At 42.0% G+C, this 15,071-nt stretch overlaps 1 protein-coding gene across 1 annotated transcript in view; it reads right to left on the bottom strand.

Moving 5' to 3' along the window:
• The window catches only part of cpt1a2b (carnitine palmitoyltransferase 1A2b), a 55,094-nt gene that overhangs the window by 27,472 nt on the left and 12,551 nt on the right, over positions 1-15,071 (bottom strand). The window contains exons 5-13 of the mRNA XM_047572365.1: positions 12,855-12,956; positions 12,613-12,750; positions 8,027-8,104; positions 7,609-7,716; positions 5,978-6,065; positions 5,301-5,496; positions 2,738-2,926; positions 1,377-1,482; positions 82-198 (exon numbers count right to left, since the gene is read on the bottom strand). Of these exons, the coding sequence (XP_047428321.1) occupies positions 82-198; positions 1,377-1,482; positions 2,738-2,926; positions 5,301-5,496; positions 5,978-6,065; positions 7,609-7,716; positions 8,027-8,104; positions 12,613-12,750; positions 12,855-12,956 (1,122 nt within the window). The remainder of the gene's footprint in view (positions 1-81; positions 199-1,376; positions 1,483-2,737; positions 2,927-5,300; positions 5,497-5,977; positions 6,066-7,608; positions 7,717-8,026; positions 8,105-12,612; positions 12,751-12,854; positions 12,957-15,071) is intronic.

Here is a 15,071-nt window from a genome sequence, read left to right as displayed (position 1 = left end):
GGCTCTTTGAGTGTTGAAGGTTGCCGACCCCTGAACTAGGTGTTTGGGGGCTCGATTACAAATCCGACAGAATGTTCATACCTCTGAGGAAATATCCCAGGCAAGCCTCTGGGGGTAGGGTAGAGAGAGGTCCACCGTGCCTTTGCAGTGGCCGTCCTCATTGTAGCCCAGCTGAAATGCGTCCGTGGCCAATGTGAACTGGGAAAACAAATGAAGGGGAATTAGTATAAACCCATTAACCTCAAGAAGCCACAAATCAGAAGGACGTTAGCTTTGACAGCCCCATTTATTTTGACTTATATGTTTTTGTCAGTCGTCGCTTTAATCAGGCGCTCCCTCTCCTACATGCGACCTGCACGGCCTGCAGTGAATGCTGCGTTCAAGTGGCGGCAGTGTAATCGGAAAAACAATCTTCTGACTGAAAAAAGTGCATTATTCCCTCGTGCCAGAAAACAACTCGTCAAGTCTGTCATAATTTTGGTAGGAGCTGACTGATATCAACGCCTTATCCACAGTATTTTACTCGTTGCCCTGGATTTTACGCATGAATCATAGAAATATGAACATAAAAAGGCGGGGAAATGACTCACAAACTGGGAAAGGGGAATTTCCGTCACCACATGAATGAATCACAACGTGCATACATTTGTGTTTTTCATCTGAAGAAATAAATATCTTCATTTTAAGAGTCAAAACTGTTTGTTCCTTAGTCTTTCTTGTCTCCAGGTATGTTATCGGTTATCGGTATCAGCCTTTAAAAGCAGAAAGTTATCGGTTATTGGTATCGGTTTAAAAAAAATATAAATAAATAAATAAATTTTTGTGCATCCCTAGAAATAATAAAGGCATTATAGGTCTTATCACCTCTCAGGTCTGTAGTTATTCTGTATTGAACAAAGACAAGTGACGAGCAAGAGATAGAAAGTATGTAAGACGTTACTTGAGATTTCTAATCTCCTTACAACCATCTACGAACGCCCCATGTCGCTAAGGATGAGCACATTTCCATTGTTTAATTTCCTGGTCAACCATTAACACTTGCAGTGCATCACCAACTCACACAGAGAATGGAACTTTTGGTTCATAACTGGTTTCCTGACACTGTGTCAAATTGTTTTATAATCAAAACGAAACGAAACTCATCGTCATGTGTAAAGACATAAATCTTGAAAGTACCACACTATTAATTCAGGCGATAGAGATTGTGGCACCAAGTGTCGTGGGGGCTGTGTGGAGTACAATAAATGTTCTGTGCTGCCCTTTCCTTTAACTGCTGCAGCTGCCCTCCTCAGCCACTTCTTGGAAAAGGTAGTATTTCTTACAGACTGCGTGACAAGTCAGTCTAATTAAAATAAAAAAATGGAAGCAACACACACCTCCCAGAGATGAGCCACTGTTGGTGCATCGGCCCAGGAGTGCTCTGCATTCAGCCCGCTCTTCCCGTTCTTGTAAATCACAATGGAGAAGGATTTATCAAACCACCTGAGCAATGAAAAAGCAAAAACAGGAAAGATTAGAAATGAGCAAAAATGTGTTAACTGAAACACAGCCAGGTAAATGAGTGATTTGTATGTTTGTTCTATGGAAGAAATTCAACCCTGTAGCTGTAAGCCTCTGGAAGATGAAGCGAATGTGAAAGCGCCAAAAACCTGCAGTTCTACCAACGGCCACTTGAGGCTAAAGTGAGTCAAGCTTAGAGTTATGCATAATTAATGGTGTGATCTCTTTTTGCCCATTTTTGAATTAATCTGGGGGCAGGAGGAGCCAAAACCACTGGAGGGTTCATCAAATCCTATATTCAGTCAGGGGGTAGCCGAAATCTTGGCTAGCATGTCGGTAGATAATCCTTGCCACCTTAATAACAGAAATATGCTCAGTAGTTAGTCGGGTCCTGCCAAGATGGCGACACTGAGACAGTGAGAGCCACCACACTGAGTTGCAAAACCAGCTTTTGGGTCAAGTTAATGGACAATTTATGCTTCGGGGCTAAAGTATCGCAGAGGCTCTTGCATTAATGCAGCACCCGTGGTTGTAGCATGTTTCCACTTTTTTGTATTTCTGGCTGCTTCCCCATTTTCCGCGATTTTTGAATGAATTAATATGGACGAATAAAGAATCGGAAAAGGCTAACGGACATGTGTTCGGCCTAATTTTGGAGGAATCTGTCCAAAATTTTGACCCACGTTTGAGTCGCCATTGTTGAAAGCGAAGCAAGAAGCAGAAAACAAAGATAACTCATCTGTCAATGAAGGTGTGCAGGACAAAAATTGGACTGTGTTACTTCCTGATGGAAACCCATGCAGCGTTAAGTTACAGGGTTCAAACGATTCACACATCTTTTGCAGATGGAGGAAATAAGTTTATTTCATGTTCCGTCAACTGCAAAAAAATGTTCGTCGGACTTTAGGGCTGATTAGGATCACGTACATGCTGATATAGTTAGAGAGGGGTTAACTAGAAAAACAGCAGGACAGGATCATAACGAAACCAACATTTTCCATCTCACTGTTCTGGCTGCAGTTGGATTTTTAGGAGGAATCCCGTTGGCACTTCAAAACATCTGCCATTGTGGGACTTCACTATCCGTGTTTTTTCCTTTTTCTTTCTTTCTTCTTTCTTTCTCTTTTTTTCTTATTTGTCTTTCTCATTCTAGCTTCGCTGGAATGACAGTTTATCTGAAATGCCACCAAACAGGCAGCACTCTTTCTGCACTCGCTTTCCCCCATGACTTCCGTACCTGTCATAGCATTTCCCATGGAGCAGAGACTTGGCGTAGCGGTCCAGGTTTCCCACCGGGTCGTCTCCTCTCATGCCTTGCTCTTCATCATCCAGAGTCACAAAGAAAGCGGCCCTCTCAATGACATCGAGTGACCGCTTGTTGATGCCGGAGCTGAAATACTGCTTCCTTATCCGAGACCAAGGAACCCTAGGAAGGAGAGAACGCATGCATCTTAACAATGAGGGAACAATTACCTGTTTTGGTAATGTATTATCATTAAAATCATCACACGAAATAATTCACAGGCTGGAGAGGAAGCAGCTCCCTCAGATGACGGCGCACATGTGCAGTTTCCTCTGAAAACTCGGTGGAAAGCACCTGCACTTTGATGAGCCGTGTCCATGAACACCACCCACAACCACACAGCGGGCGCAATGTAAGTTAACTTTAATGCACCATGTGGGGACTTGTTAATAGTGGAGAATGTCCTGGTTCGTCTGTCAAACTTTCCTATAGTTCATCAATAAAGGAGAGTTAAGTTTCTCCCGTAAAGACACACGCTGTTGACACGTACGGCAGAAGAGCAACATGCGTTTCTGCTGCATACGAACGTTGCCACTTAATTATGCATGTTTGGTCCGTTTCTGCTCCAGCGCTGCAGTAGCTCTGCTTCACTTCTAATATGCTTCGAATGGGGATCCTTAAAATAAACCGTGAACAAAACAGTAAGCAGGAGCTTTGAGCAGATGAGTTTTAGTATCTCCGGGAGCGGGAGATCGATAGATGGATGAGGGCGGCGTCTGCAGTGATGCGGGTGCTTAACCGGTCCATCAAGCTAAGACGGAGGGCGTCGCTCTCAATTTACCGGTCGATCTACATTCCAGCCCTCGCCTATGGTCATGAACTTTGGGAAAGAACTTAAGGAGCTCAGAGTAGAACCAGAGTCAGTTGAAGTGATTCACTGATCTAATAAGGACGCCACCTAGATTCCTCCCGTTAGAGGCCATCTGGCCTGGCAGCGCATGGGGATTCCTCTGGAAGAGTAGGCGTAAGTGGCTGGGGAGAGGTCTCTTGGACCTCCACGCTGAAGCTACTTCTACTGCAACCCCTGACCCAGACAAGTGGATCAGGACAAACAGGAAGTCTGCCACAGACCTGGTAAACTTTGGGGAGGAAACGTTCCGTGTTGAAAACAAATCCAGTGTAATGTTATTGTGCGTGTGTGGGTGCAATGTAAGCTAACTTGAATGCATCATGTGGGGACATGTTAATAGTGCCCACGTGATGCATTGATGTCCTCCCAATGACACCCCAGAAATAAACGCTTGACTAAACTCGCGTGTTAACTGGTCACAATGTACATCCAGGAAGTATTAAGAAGACAGTATGTTCTTGACGGAGGAAACTGCAGATGTTTCACAAGCTGAAAGGACAAAACTAGTTCATGGGAAAATGCAGTGATGCAAAGAGAAAAAACAAAGTCATTTTCTGTCAAGCTCATATAGAAATTCTTAAAAGGGAAGTTAGCAATGAACTCATTTTGAACCCCCTTTTACTTAATTAGTTTACATCAAACTAGTTCATTGTCTGATGAATGGCAGCATTTGATTTCCCGTCAAGTGAATTTGAGCCAATTCATGTGTCATCCCTACTGTACTTAAAACAAAGAGAGCATTTGGAGATATTCATAGGATGTCATGTTACTGGTCTGGCTGCTTCAGATCAGATTCAGTCAGTTTGTGGCCCCTAAAATGAAATATCAACACCCCTGAACCACTAAAAATAACCTTTGTCCTGAGTATTAATCACAGTTCAAACGACGTTTACGTCATCACATCACTAATAAGGACGAGGTGAAAAGGGCAGCAAGCAGGCGCCTGCAAAAGCCAATCGGTCTAACCCGTTTCTGTTTAACACATGAGAGCGGCAATAAAGGGAAGGAGACGTGACCAGAGAGTTGCACCACTCCAAGTGCCCTTGAGGCACATAAAAAAAAAAGAATCAGCGTCTTTGTTTTTCCATCACTCACTAACCTCACTAATATTGCACACTCATTTCCTCTTTCTTTTACATCCTTTATTTACTAGTACTGAGTACTTCTGCAGACTTGAGACTGCCTCTAAAAGCGAGTGAAATCCCCATAGACTGTTTTTCCATTACAAATCTCATCAGTCACTCTCCTCTGTCTGCTAAAGAACGCTGAGAATTAGTTCTTCATTGGTTACAGTTCAAGGCCCACAGGCCCCTTTTTTTACTTGTACTATTTCTTTGATCATTTGTTTACTTTTTTGTATAATTTTAATATCCTCTATGAAAAAGTCCATTGATCTATTCCAGATCCAAGATGGCGGCGGCCAGAGTCACCACACCGAGCTTTAAAAACTGCTCCTCAAAGATCCTGTGGGTGATGTTAGACAGGCTTCATCCATCTTTATATACAGTCCATGCCTTCCTCTAATATCTCCATCATCTGCATCACCATCATTACCAGTGATAATTTGTAAAGATATTTTGTGTGAGAATTCAAATCTAGAGAACTGAAGCTCTCTTGGACACTTCAACTGTGCAGTATTGTTCCCACCGGTCTCCAGCTGTGAGCGCTCCCAGCTTTTCCTCTCCAGGAAATGGAGGCGAAGTGTCATCGAGGATCTTCTGGATCTGGAACTCGATCTCCCTGGGAGTCAGCAGCCTTCCGGCCTGGTACACCCACAGGCGGAAAAAGCGCCCCTTGTGGTAGACTGCCACGAACTCGCTGTCCTGCCAGTGCTGGAGCACATCTGTGGAAGAAAGGCAGACCATTCCCTTATATCTGCTTTAATAAATGCAGTTTAAAAACAGTTTTTCATCATTCACTTGTTATGCGTGTAGCAGAACTACTACAAATGCAATGAGCAATTTGACTTGATAACACCGTGAGGACAAACAACAGTGGGAAAATAACATGAGCTCCAGCCAGCTGGCAGACAAACTGGGAACATAACTAGTTCAGCGTTTTTCAGAGCACATGGAATGACATCAACACTGGGTGTTGAAGTGAAGTGTATTTGATTTCGAATTCAGTTACACGAGGGAAAAGTAGGTGAGAAGATTTACTCTAAAATGAGGACATTTTGTCTTCTTTATGGCGTCCAGGAATGCACTGCATTAAAGAATGTCCCCACAAAGGTAGTCATATAAAAGTGTCTGTGTACAGCCATCGTTCTGAGGACTGGTTTGTGAGGACATTTGGCACAGTGAGGACATTGTGGCCGGCGTTACCAGTTTCCTCTCCCGGCGTTCGTGTTGTATTGAACATCCTCTCACACTGAGCAGCACACAGAGGAATGACGGTGCCTGGAACACGAGTCTGAAACACAAACAACGCAGTCATTGGTTTTTATCTCGTATTGCATTAACCTACTGATTGGTACTGAAGCGTCTAAACAATAAAATAAACTATAAAAATCCCAATAAAATGTTACATGTAAGGATGAAAGTCCACGCACAGAAGATATCAATGAGATTATCCTTATAATAAAAGTTCTCATTGGTGGCTTGAAAGAACAAACCGTTATCAAAGACCTACTATGACCCAGATGGACTGTGAGCTTGCTTTACTCTCAAGTGTGTGAAATTAAAGTCTGCACTTGAAGACACCCCAAAGATGATGTGTCAGCAGCACTACAGTGTTGTTTTCATCAACGATAATGAAACTGTTTCACTGACGGCTCTTTTTACCATGACGATAGCGAGACGATCCGAGAAGTGTGCGAGTTTTCGTTGGAGTGGTCTGCTGGATTTTCGAAATGCTTGGCACGTGCGTATAAAAAGCTAATAATTGTCAGCAGTGCTGCTGCATCTAATTTAGTTGGTTTGTATCACCGTGCCACACATGCTCTGCACAACACTGTTGCTCTATCATGAGTTGTGCAATCACACAGCTTCACCAGAGATTAACAGTCTCCAGGAAGTTGTACGACTGATGAAATCTGGTGGAGCCGTGTGATTGCACAACTCAAGTGTTTTTGTGTTCACTCGACAATCAGCTTGTGATAAATTGTATAGTTGGCCTGCTAACATCAAAGTTAGCTTGGCTGCGCTAACGTCACTCATTAGATTATGTGTGCGTTACTGTAATGTGTAGAACATGCAAGGCTTTTTGGTAAAACGTAGCATTTCAGGCCTGTCGCTGTTCCCCGTGTGTCTAAATGAACAGCACCCTTCTGTAGCTAATGTAACGTTAGCGGCATGTTTAGACACGTTGGTCTGGTAGACGAGGTCAAGTTGAGCATGTGTTCCTCATCCATTGCTCTTATTTTGGGGCACGTGTATGTTTATTTTCACTTTAATTCTCAGAAATAAAGTCCCAATTGCCAAAGTAAGACTTTGTTTTTGTTCTTTTCTGTTCTGGAGTTATGATCATTGATTCCACTGTTATCACTTTATCTTGGTGTAATGTATAATCCTCAGTAGATGAACAAGTAATTGCTGTTGTGTGGAAACATGGTATGTCTAAAATCATCCCGCTATTTTAGTAATTATTGGTAAAAAAATAGCCTCATAATGTGTTGAAATGTGTTGATGTTGTAGATCTGCTGTTTTCATGAGGAAAAATAAAAATAAAAAAAAAGTACAGCACAGCAGCATTGCATCTGCATTAATGGGAAAGTGAATCATCGTAACAAGTCATAAGTTGCGGAAAATTGGAGGTCAGCAGACGACATTCTGTCGACATGCGGTGTCGCAGTCATTAATGAAAACAGGCTTAAGAACCTGCCAGGGAACTGCGTAACTTAGAGGCTTGAACAGCGCCTCGAAGACAGCGACGGATCTCACCACTACTGAGAACAATGGAACGCAATGAATGTCTGCTGAAGGAAGTGTAAAGCCAGCAGCGAGTGTGGTCTCACCGGTTTAAGTTCCTCCCGGTTGACTTTGCGTCGGTAAAGCAGCAGAGCAGTAATTGTGTTTCCCGCCCTGGCCGCCTGCACTGGCGTTGGCGTCACATACAGAAAGTCCTGGAAGAGACACAGACACACATAACGAATGAATTCATGAACAATGTGGAGGATTTTGAGGACATAAGTTGAAACGGATTTAGAACAAACTGTTACATAATTTGCTCATCTGTCTGTAAACATATGAAACAATACGACACCAATGGGGTCAGGAAAGATGTAATTGAGAAAATGAACAAACAGTGCGCAATAAGAAGAGCTTGCATCCTTTTTGGCACAACATTCGAACCATTTCCTTCGCTGTGCAGAGGTAAAACACATTAAAGTCACCAGGTATGCTTGGAAGATGAAAGATAAGGCGGCGGGTTACCATGCCATAGTAGTTGCTGTTGACCATTATGGGACCTCTGCCTCTCAGATAGATGTACTCCTCCCACCAGTCGCTCACCTGGAACCCAGACAGAAAATGAGAGTTTGAGATTGAAGAAGAAAGTTCTGGAAAGCTAAACAAGGTTCAGTTGCAACCACACGGGCTCATGGGCTGACCTCATAAGGATCAGCAAAAAGGGTTCTGATTACGTCCAGTGCAGCATGGTTTATTTCAAGCCTAAGGACGGGTTGAGGCATTACGCGCCAGAGACGGGCGACATTTCAAACTGTTTCAGATAACGTTTTACAGTAAATAAGCTGACAACTAATCAACCGCGAAAACGCGGGTTCACGGCCTCACAGCTGACATAGAACATTTAAATGAATCATTCCGACAACAGGGCAATTCATTGGCAGCTTTTCCACATGCATCCCACACACTCACCCAACCAGGCCACGGCCACATAATAATCAACCGGAAAAACCATCATCGAGCTCGTCAAGTGGTAAAAATCCAATAAATAACTAAATACACCACGGATAAAAAGAATAAATAAATGCACAAGTGTAATACTTCTGTATAAACTGTTTGATTTCGGTGTGAAAATCTGATGATATTAGCTGGCACAAATGGCATTTTAAGTGTTACATCGATCAGGTATAACATTATGATGTTCAGGAGGATTTTGGGACTAGGTAAGATGGGGAACCCTTTACATTTTTGCACTCACGTAGATGATTATTGTTATCCCACCAGGTTTATTGGTTGTGCCACCGCTGTATTGTTTCAGGGATTTTTTGTTGACTTAGTTATATTACTTTCATTTTGTTCACCACAACCCATTTGTCCCATCTTTCCCCACCCTGGCATATTTTTCCTTGGAACAATAAATCAGGCTTGTTCACTTCCACTGAGACTTGTTTGTTTTACTGGTCATCGTGTTATTGTCGGTCGCCTGGTCTTACCAAGTGGACGTTACATCTGGTCAACAGTGGTGCTTGAAAGTTTGTGAAACTTTCCAATTTTCTGTGTTAAATGCATAAATTTGGCCCAAAACATCATCAGATCTTCACACAAGTCCTAAAAGTAGGATAAAGAGAACCTAGTTAAACAAATGGGACAAAATACTTTGTCCATACTTGGTCATTTATTTATTGAGGAAAACAATCCAATATTACATATTAGTAAGTGGCAAAAGTATGTGAACCTTAGCTTTCAGTATTTGGTGTGACTCTCCTTTGCAGCAATAACCGCAACTTAACGTTTCCAGTAACTGCTGATAATTCCTGCAAACCGGCTTGGAAGAATTTTTTCCCATTCCTGTGTACAGAACACCTCAAATTCTGGGATGTCGGCAGGTTTCCCCTTATTATCTGCTCGTTTCAGGTCCCTTCGATTGGACATTTCGATTGGATTAAAGTCAGGACTTTGACTTGGCCATCCCAAAACATCTTCTTTAACCAGTCCCTGGTAGAATAGCTTGTGTGCTTAGGGTCATTGTCTTGTTACATAACCCACCTTCTCTTGAGATTCAGTTTATTTACAGACTTCCTGACATTTCCTTCCTGACTAACACTTTAGAATTCTCTGATAAAATTCCAAATTCATGGTTCCATCAATGATGACAAGCCGTCCTGGCCCAGATGCAGCAAAACAGGCTTAAACCATGACACTACCCCCACCATATTTCACAGACGTGATAAAGTTCTTATGCTGGAATGCAGTGTTTTTCTTTCTCTAAACATAATGCGTTATACCAAAAAGTTCTATTTTGGTCTCATCCATCCATAAAACATTCTTCCGATAGACTTCTGGCTTGTCCAAATGATCTTTAGCAAACCGCAGACGAGCAGCAATGTTCTTTTTGGAGAGCAGTGGCTTTCTCCTTGCAACCCCGCCATACGCACCATTGTCGTTCAGTGTTTTTCTGAAGATGGACTCGTGAACATTAACATTAGCCAATGTGAGCGATGCCTTTAGTTGATTAGAAGTTACCCATGGGTCCTTTGGGACCTCGCTAAGTATTACGTGCCTTGCTCTTGGAGTGATCTTTGTTGGTCGACCACTCCTGGGAAGGGTAATAATGGCCTTTAATTTCCGCCATGTGTGTATCATCTGTCTGACTGTGTATTGGTGGAGTTCAAACTCTTTGTAACATTTTCCAGCCTGATGAGCATCAACAACTCTTTTTCAGAGGTCTTCAGAAATCTCCTTTGTTTGTGCCATGATACACTTCCGCCAACGTGTTGTGAAGAGCAGACTTTGATGGATCCCTGTTCTTTGAATGAAACAAGGTGCCCACTCACACCTGATTCTCATCCCATTGATTGAAAACACACATGACTCTAATTTCACTATCAAATTAACTAGTAATCCTAGAGGTTCACATACTTTTGCCACTCACCAATATGTAATATTGGATAATTTTCCTCAATAAACAAATGACCAAGTATAATATTTTTGTCTCATTTGTTTAACTAGATTCTCTTTATCAACTTTAAGGACATGTGTGAAAATCTGATGGTGTTTTAGGCCATATTTATGCAGAAATATAGAAAATTCTAAAGGGTTCACAAACTTTCAATGCTACATGTAACACCAGGTCCAGAGGTTTCCCAGTAGAACGTTGTGTTGTCACATATGGTTGATGTAACTTAACGTGGCATTTTCTTAGATAAGATCAGAACATTTAGAGGGATTCATTTATTCTGACGCAATGTTTGTGGCAACCTATTGAACCCATTTGATCCCATTTAATGTTGCCTTCTACTTCCTTCAACTCCCTTGGTTGTTGCGTGTCCTTAAACTCCCTTTACCGAGGGACTGCAACAGTCTCAAGTAATGAACCCAGATTTTAATGTTCCCGTTTTTTTTCAAGGTCTAAAAATATCACTAGAGGCTTACATAATAATGAAATGCATTTGTTAGACCAGACATTTGAATGCAAGAGAAAAGGAAGGAATGCACACTACATTAACTAACTCAATATGCACACCGAGTTACAGCTGCTTGATAATGAGCCAAGTTTTACATTTGCTGCAGCTGGCAGCCAAAGTCTTGTTCCTTCCTTGAAGTGTCAGCAGCTGCACACATCATTTTCCACACGTTACTCCCACATGAATCAGCACATTATCAGTGACCCACTGACTGAAACCCAGTGCATGAATAGAGTCCAAAAAGATAATAGTTCCCCAACGATCACCATCAATCGTCCCTGTTACTGTTTGGACAAACTGTGCTTGTCTAAGACAAACACTTTGGAGGCTGAAATCAGGAGGCGATATAGACGAGATGTAGGTTGATTTGGGTGGTTTACAGAGTGCAGCTGTCGTTCCGGTGTTTTACTCCATCTGTACAATCCTCTTTGGGTTTTTTGTTTTTAAATAGAAGGAGTCTATTAAAAGCCTAATCTGTTGTCTAAACTGTCTGTGTTTAATTGAAATTATATTTAATTTAAATATTATTTCATATTTAATTCAGTTTGACAACTTTCTATTGAGACTTTTTATTCAATTTTTAATCTAGCATTTTTTTGTTTGTTTGTTTGTTCTCGACTGTGTGTTATATACATTTTATACATCCATGCAAGCTTTGACTACTCTGTCTGTATAGCACTTTGAGTAACATTTGTTGTTTCTTTTTTAAATGTGCTATATAGATGAATTGACATTGACATTAAATAAAAAATAAAGAAAATTCTCAATGCAATTAACAAGGCCGCCAATTCCAAACCTGACAAAAATGATTCATACATTTTGGTCACATGTAACTACTAGAAAATCCAGGAATGTATAATGTACTCGAACATAGCCACAGGTTTTATTGCTAAAATTACTGAAAAACTTACTTACTGAATCACTAATTATGCTATTACATAATGAAATGAAAGTGTTGCTGGCATCACAGTTTGCACTCGGAAAAATTCCAATGATCTCTGAAAAGTGGCTGCGCTTTACAGCCCATGTGGTGTCATAATTTACAATGGTAATTGTAAATTGTAAATAACTGCACGTTATTTTACGTTTCTGACCTTTTTTTTTTTAACTGAACTAAGCAACAAAAAAAGTCCACTAGACATTTTGCAGCTTAACGTCCTGAGACCTGGCGTCCTCATAGGTGGACATTATGTTTTAGGTTTGTTGCAGCTTCTTATTCTGCTTCATTTAGACCCGTTGTCCTCATAAGGAGACACTTTTGTCTGCCATGCACTGGTAGCGAATGGGCAACACTCTTGTTTATTTATTCTTATTAACTTTTCAAGTTTGATATAACATGAAAATTTAACATATTTACAAGTGAACGTTTGAGGACGTTGGGATTTCATCGTTTCCAATTCTGCTTTTGCATTAAAAATAAACAGTTTTATAGTTTGGTTACACATCAGTGACTGAAATTGTAATATACAGTGAAATAATCCCTGTGTTCACTAAATTTATTTTCAAAAACGACTTCCAGGTCAAAGATGATGGTTCTACTAATCCCAAATACCTTTGCATTGAAACAGTTAGAATTAGGCGTTTGATGTCCAACTGTTCAAGGTTGTGCTCAAAGTGCAAACAGTGACTTGTGTGAATAAATCCACTCACATAGTTGGTGGCCCACAGAGCTTTGAGCTTCAGGTAGCGCTGGAGCCGGTTCCCCAGGTTAGACTCGAACTGACTGGCCAGGTCGGTCATCCGTTTGAACTCGGGATCGGTCAGCAGAGGGCGCACCGACTCCAAGTACTGAGAGGGAGAGAGAAAAAATCAGTGTCACTCTACGATTATTTTATTCCTGTCAATATTATATATGCGTGTGTTTATGTGGTTGTGCATGCGTGTCCACTCACCCTGCTCATCGTGTCTTTGATGGCGGGGACAGGCAGGTGAGGCAAAGAGGTTTGATAGCTGTACAGCAGCGGCTTCCTGCTCGAGAGTAACCTCACCAGAGTCTGACGGAAACAAAGAGACAAGGCATCTTATTTAAATATAGCAAATGTCACACACAAACACACACACAACAGTCCTGTTTGCATGGGGACTAGGTTTACCATTTCTTTAGTTACTTATTTTTTTTTTTTTACAACTCTCACAGGACCACTTCACGGAGCGGTTCCCATGGGAAGTAGTAGTTGGCGTCATTGACACCGGAGCAAGCCTTATCTTCTGCTTCTGTAGGGGGGTCCAGACAACTCTCTCCCCTGCCACTATCACCAGCTCCTCTGGGGGGGAATCCCCAGGCGTTTCCTGGGCCAGATAGGAAACGTAATCTCTCAGTCGCATCCTGGACCGACTCCAAGGCCCCCTCCGGCCTGACACACTTCTGACCGGAGGAATCCTTATTAGATGCCCGACTTCTCCTGAATGGATGTTCTACTCTGAGCTCCTCACCCTAAGGCTGAGCCCGGCCACCCTCCAAAGTGAACTAATTTCGGCCTCTTGCTCTTTCGTTCATTGCCCAAAATTCATGGCCATTGGTGAAGGTTGGAATGTGGAGGTTGGAATGTGAAGGCTGGAATGTGAAGGTTGGAATGTGGATCGACCGGTAAATTCACCACGACAGACTACATCACACACTGCTACTGGAAACTACATTACTGGTCAAAACTCACTGGACATTTATGCCTATGGCTCAAAAGACTGTGTACATGTGTACAGTATATATGTGTGTATATATATATAATCTGTACATTCTTGTTCACATCTTTTTTTCAGCTGCTGCATCGTAGGCATTTGAGGAAGGTAACTGTTGCACATGTCAGAATTGACAATAAAGTTGACTTGACTTATCTGTTTATCGATCTCCAGACCCATCCTACCTTCACTCATGAACTAGATCCTATACTTGAACACCTCCCTCCCGGACCTACTATGGGCAATCCCCCCCTCATATTCCACAAAAAGCAGAGATGACATCCTCCATAAACTAAACAAGACGTCAATCCCCGCCCCCATCGCTGCTGAGCCAGCACAAGGCCAAATACTGCACGGTCAGCAGTATGTGCTCTGCATGTGCTCCCATCAGTCCATAACTGAGACCAAACTGGATCGCTCTGTTTTATTTTCTTCATCTTGTAATTTCATATTGGATTGGAACTTAAAAAAAAAAAAAAAAATAAAAATTGAATGTTTGAACCCAGGAACCTCTGCGCATTCACGTCCCAGTGCTGGCGAAGGCTCAATGGCAGCCTCAAAAAATAAAAAGTTGTCCTTGGACTCACAGCGGAGTGAAGTGGATGAAACAGAAACAGAAACACAGATTTGGGGAGTAAAACGTAGCGTTTGTTTTTCCCCTCGTGAGTGCTCTAACTAAACGCAGACATAGGTGGTGACACAGAACTATTCCCACTTAAATAGGGCAATGATGTAGACAGATGTTAGTAACACTGATTTCAATCAATCAATCATTCAGTGTTTAGGTTACTTCAGATGCCACTGACCTTTTCAAGTAAATACCACCCGTTCCCCAGAAACCAACATCCTTTCGACTCTCGAAGCTTGTTAAGAAAATTAATGACAAAGTCAAAATTAACCACTTCGGCTGTTTCAAAGCACACTTAAGTGCTCCAGATTTAGCAGAATTTATTGCCCCTTATTCAGTTTATTGGCAAGGAACTGAAGAACGGCGATCCTCGCCGTTCCGTCGTGTCCTTACGTTGTGGGTTTAGGGCTTCAGGGCCAAACACGTAATATTTTATCAGGTTAACTGGTTTGGAGCAATGCCAAGCAGCGCAGGAGGAAAGCGACAGGTACAGAGAGTGTTACGTGTCACAATCATACCAGTTAATGTGGGAGGGAGTGATTGGTTTGATTAATATATTTTTTTTAATGATACAGCATAATTTTAGGAATTTATTACAAATAATTTACAAACCCCCCCCCAGCTATGGCTCAGGTTTGAGAACCGTTTCCTCAAATTACTTGTGCCATTTTGCGAGGTGCGCAGATCTTTTGGCTTCTCACACAAGGTGAACTTAACTACGATGTTCTTCGCATCCTTTTCTCTCAGCATATGTCCACCTGGAGCCGTATCACTAACAGGAATCCACTGTTATACACTGTTAGTG

The sequence above is a fragment of the Mugil cephalus genome, chromosome 20, assembly GCF_022458985.1.
Source record: "Mugil cephalus isolate CIBA_MC_2020 chromosome 20, CIBA_Mcephalus_1.1, whole genome shotgun sequence".
NCBI classification, from domain to species: Eukaryota; Metazoa; Chordata; class Actinopteri; order Mugiliformes; family Mugilidae; genus Mugil; species Mugil cephalus.
This window is presented reverse-complemented; position numbering and strand designations above follow the sequence as displayed.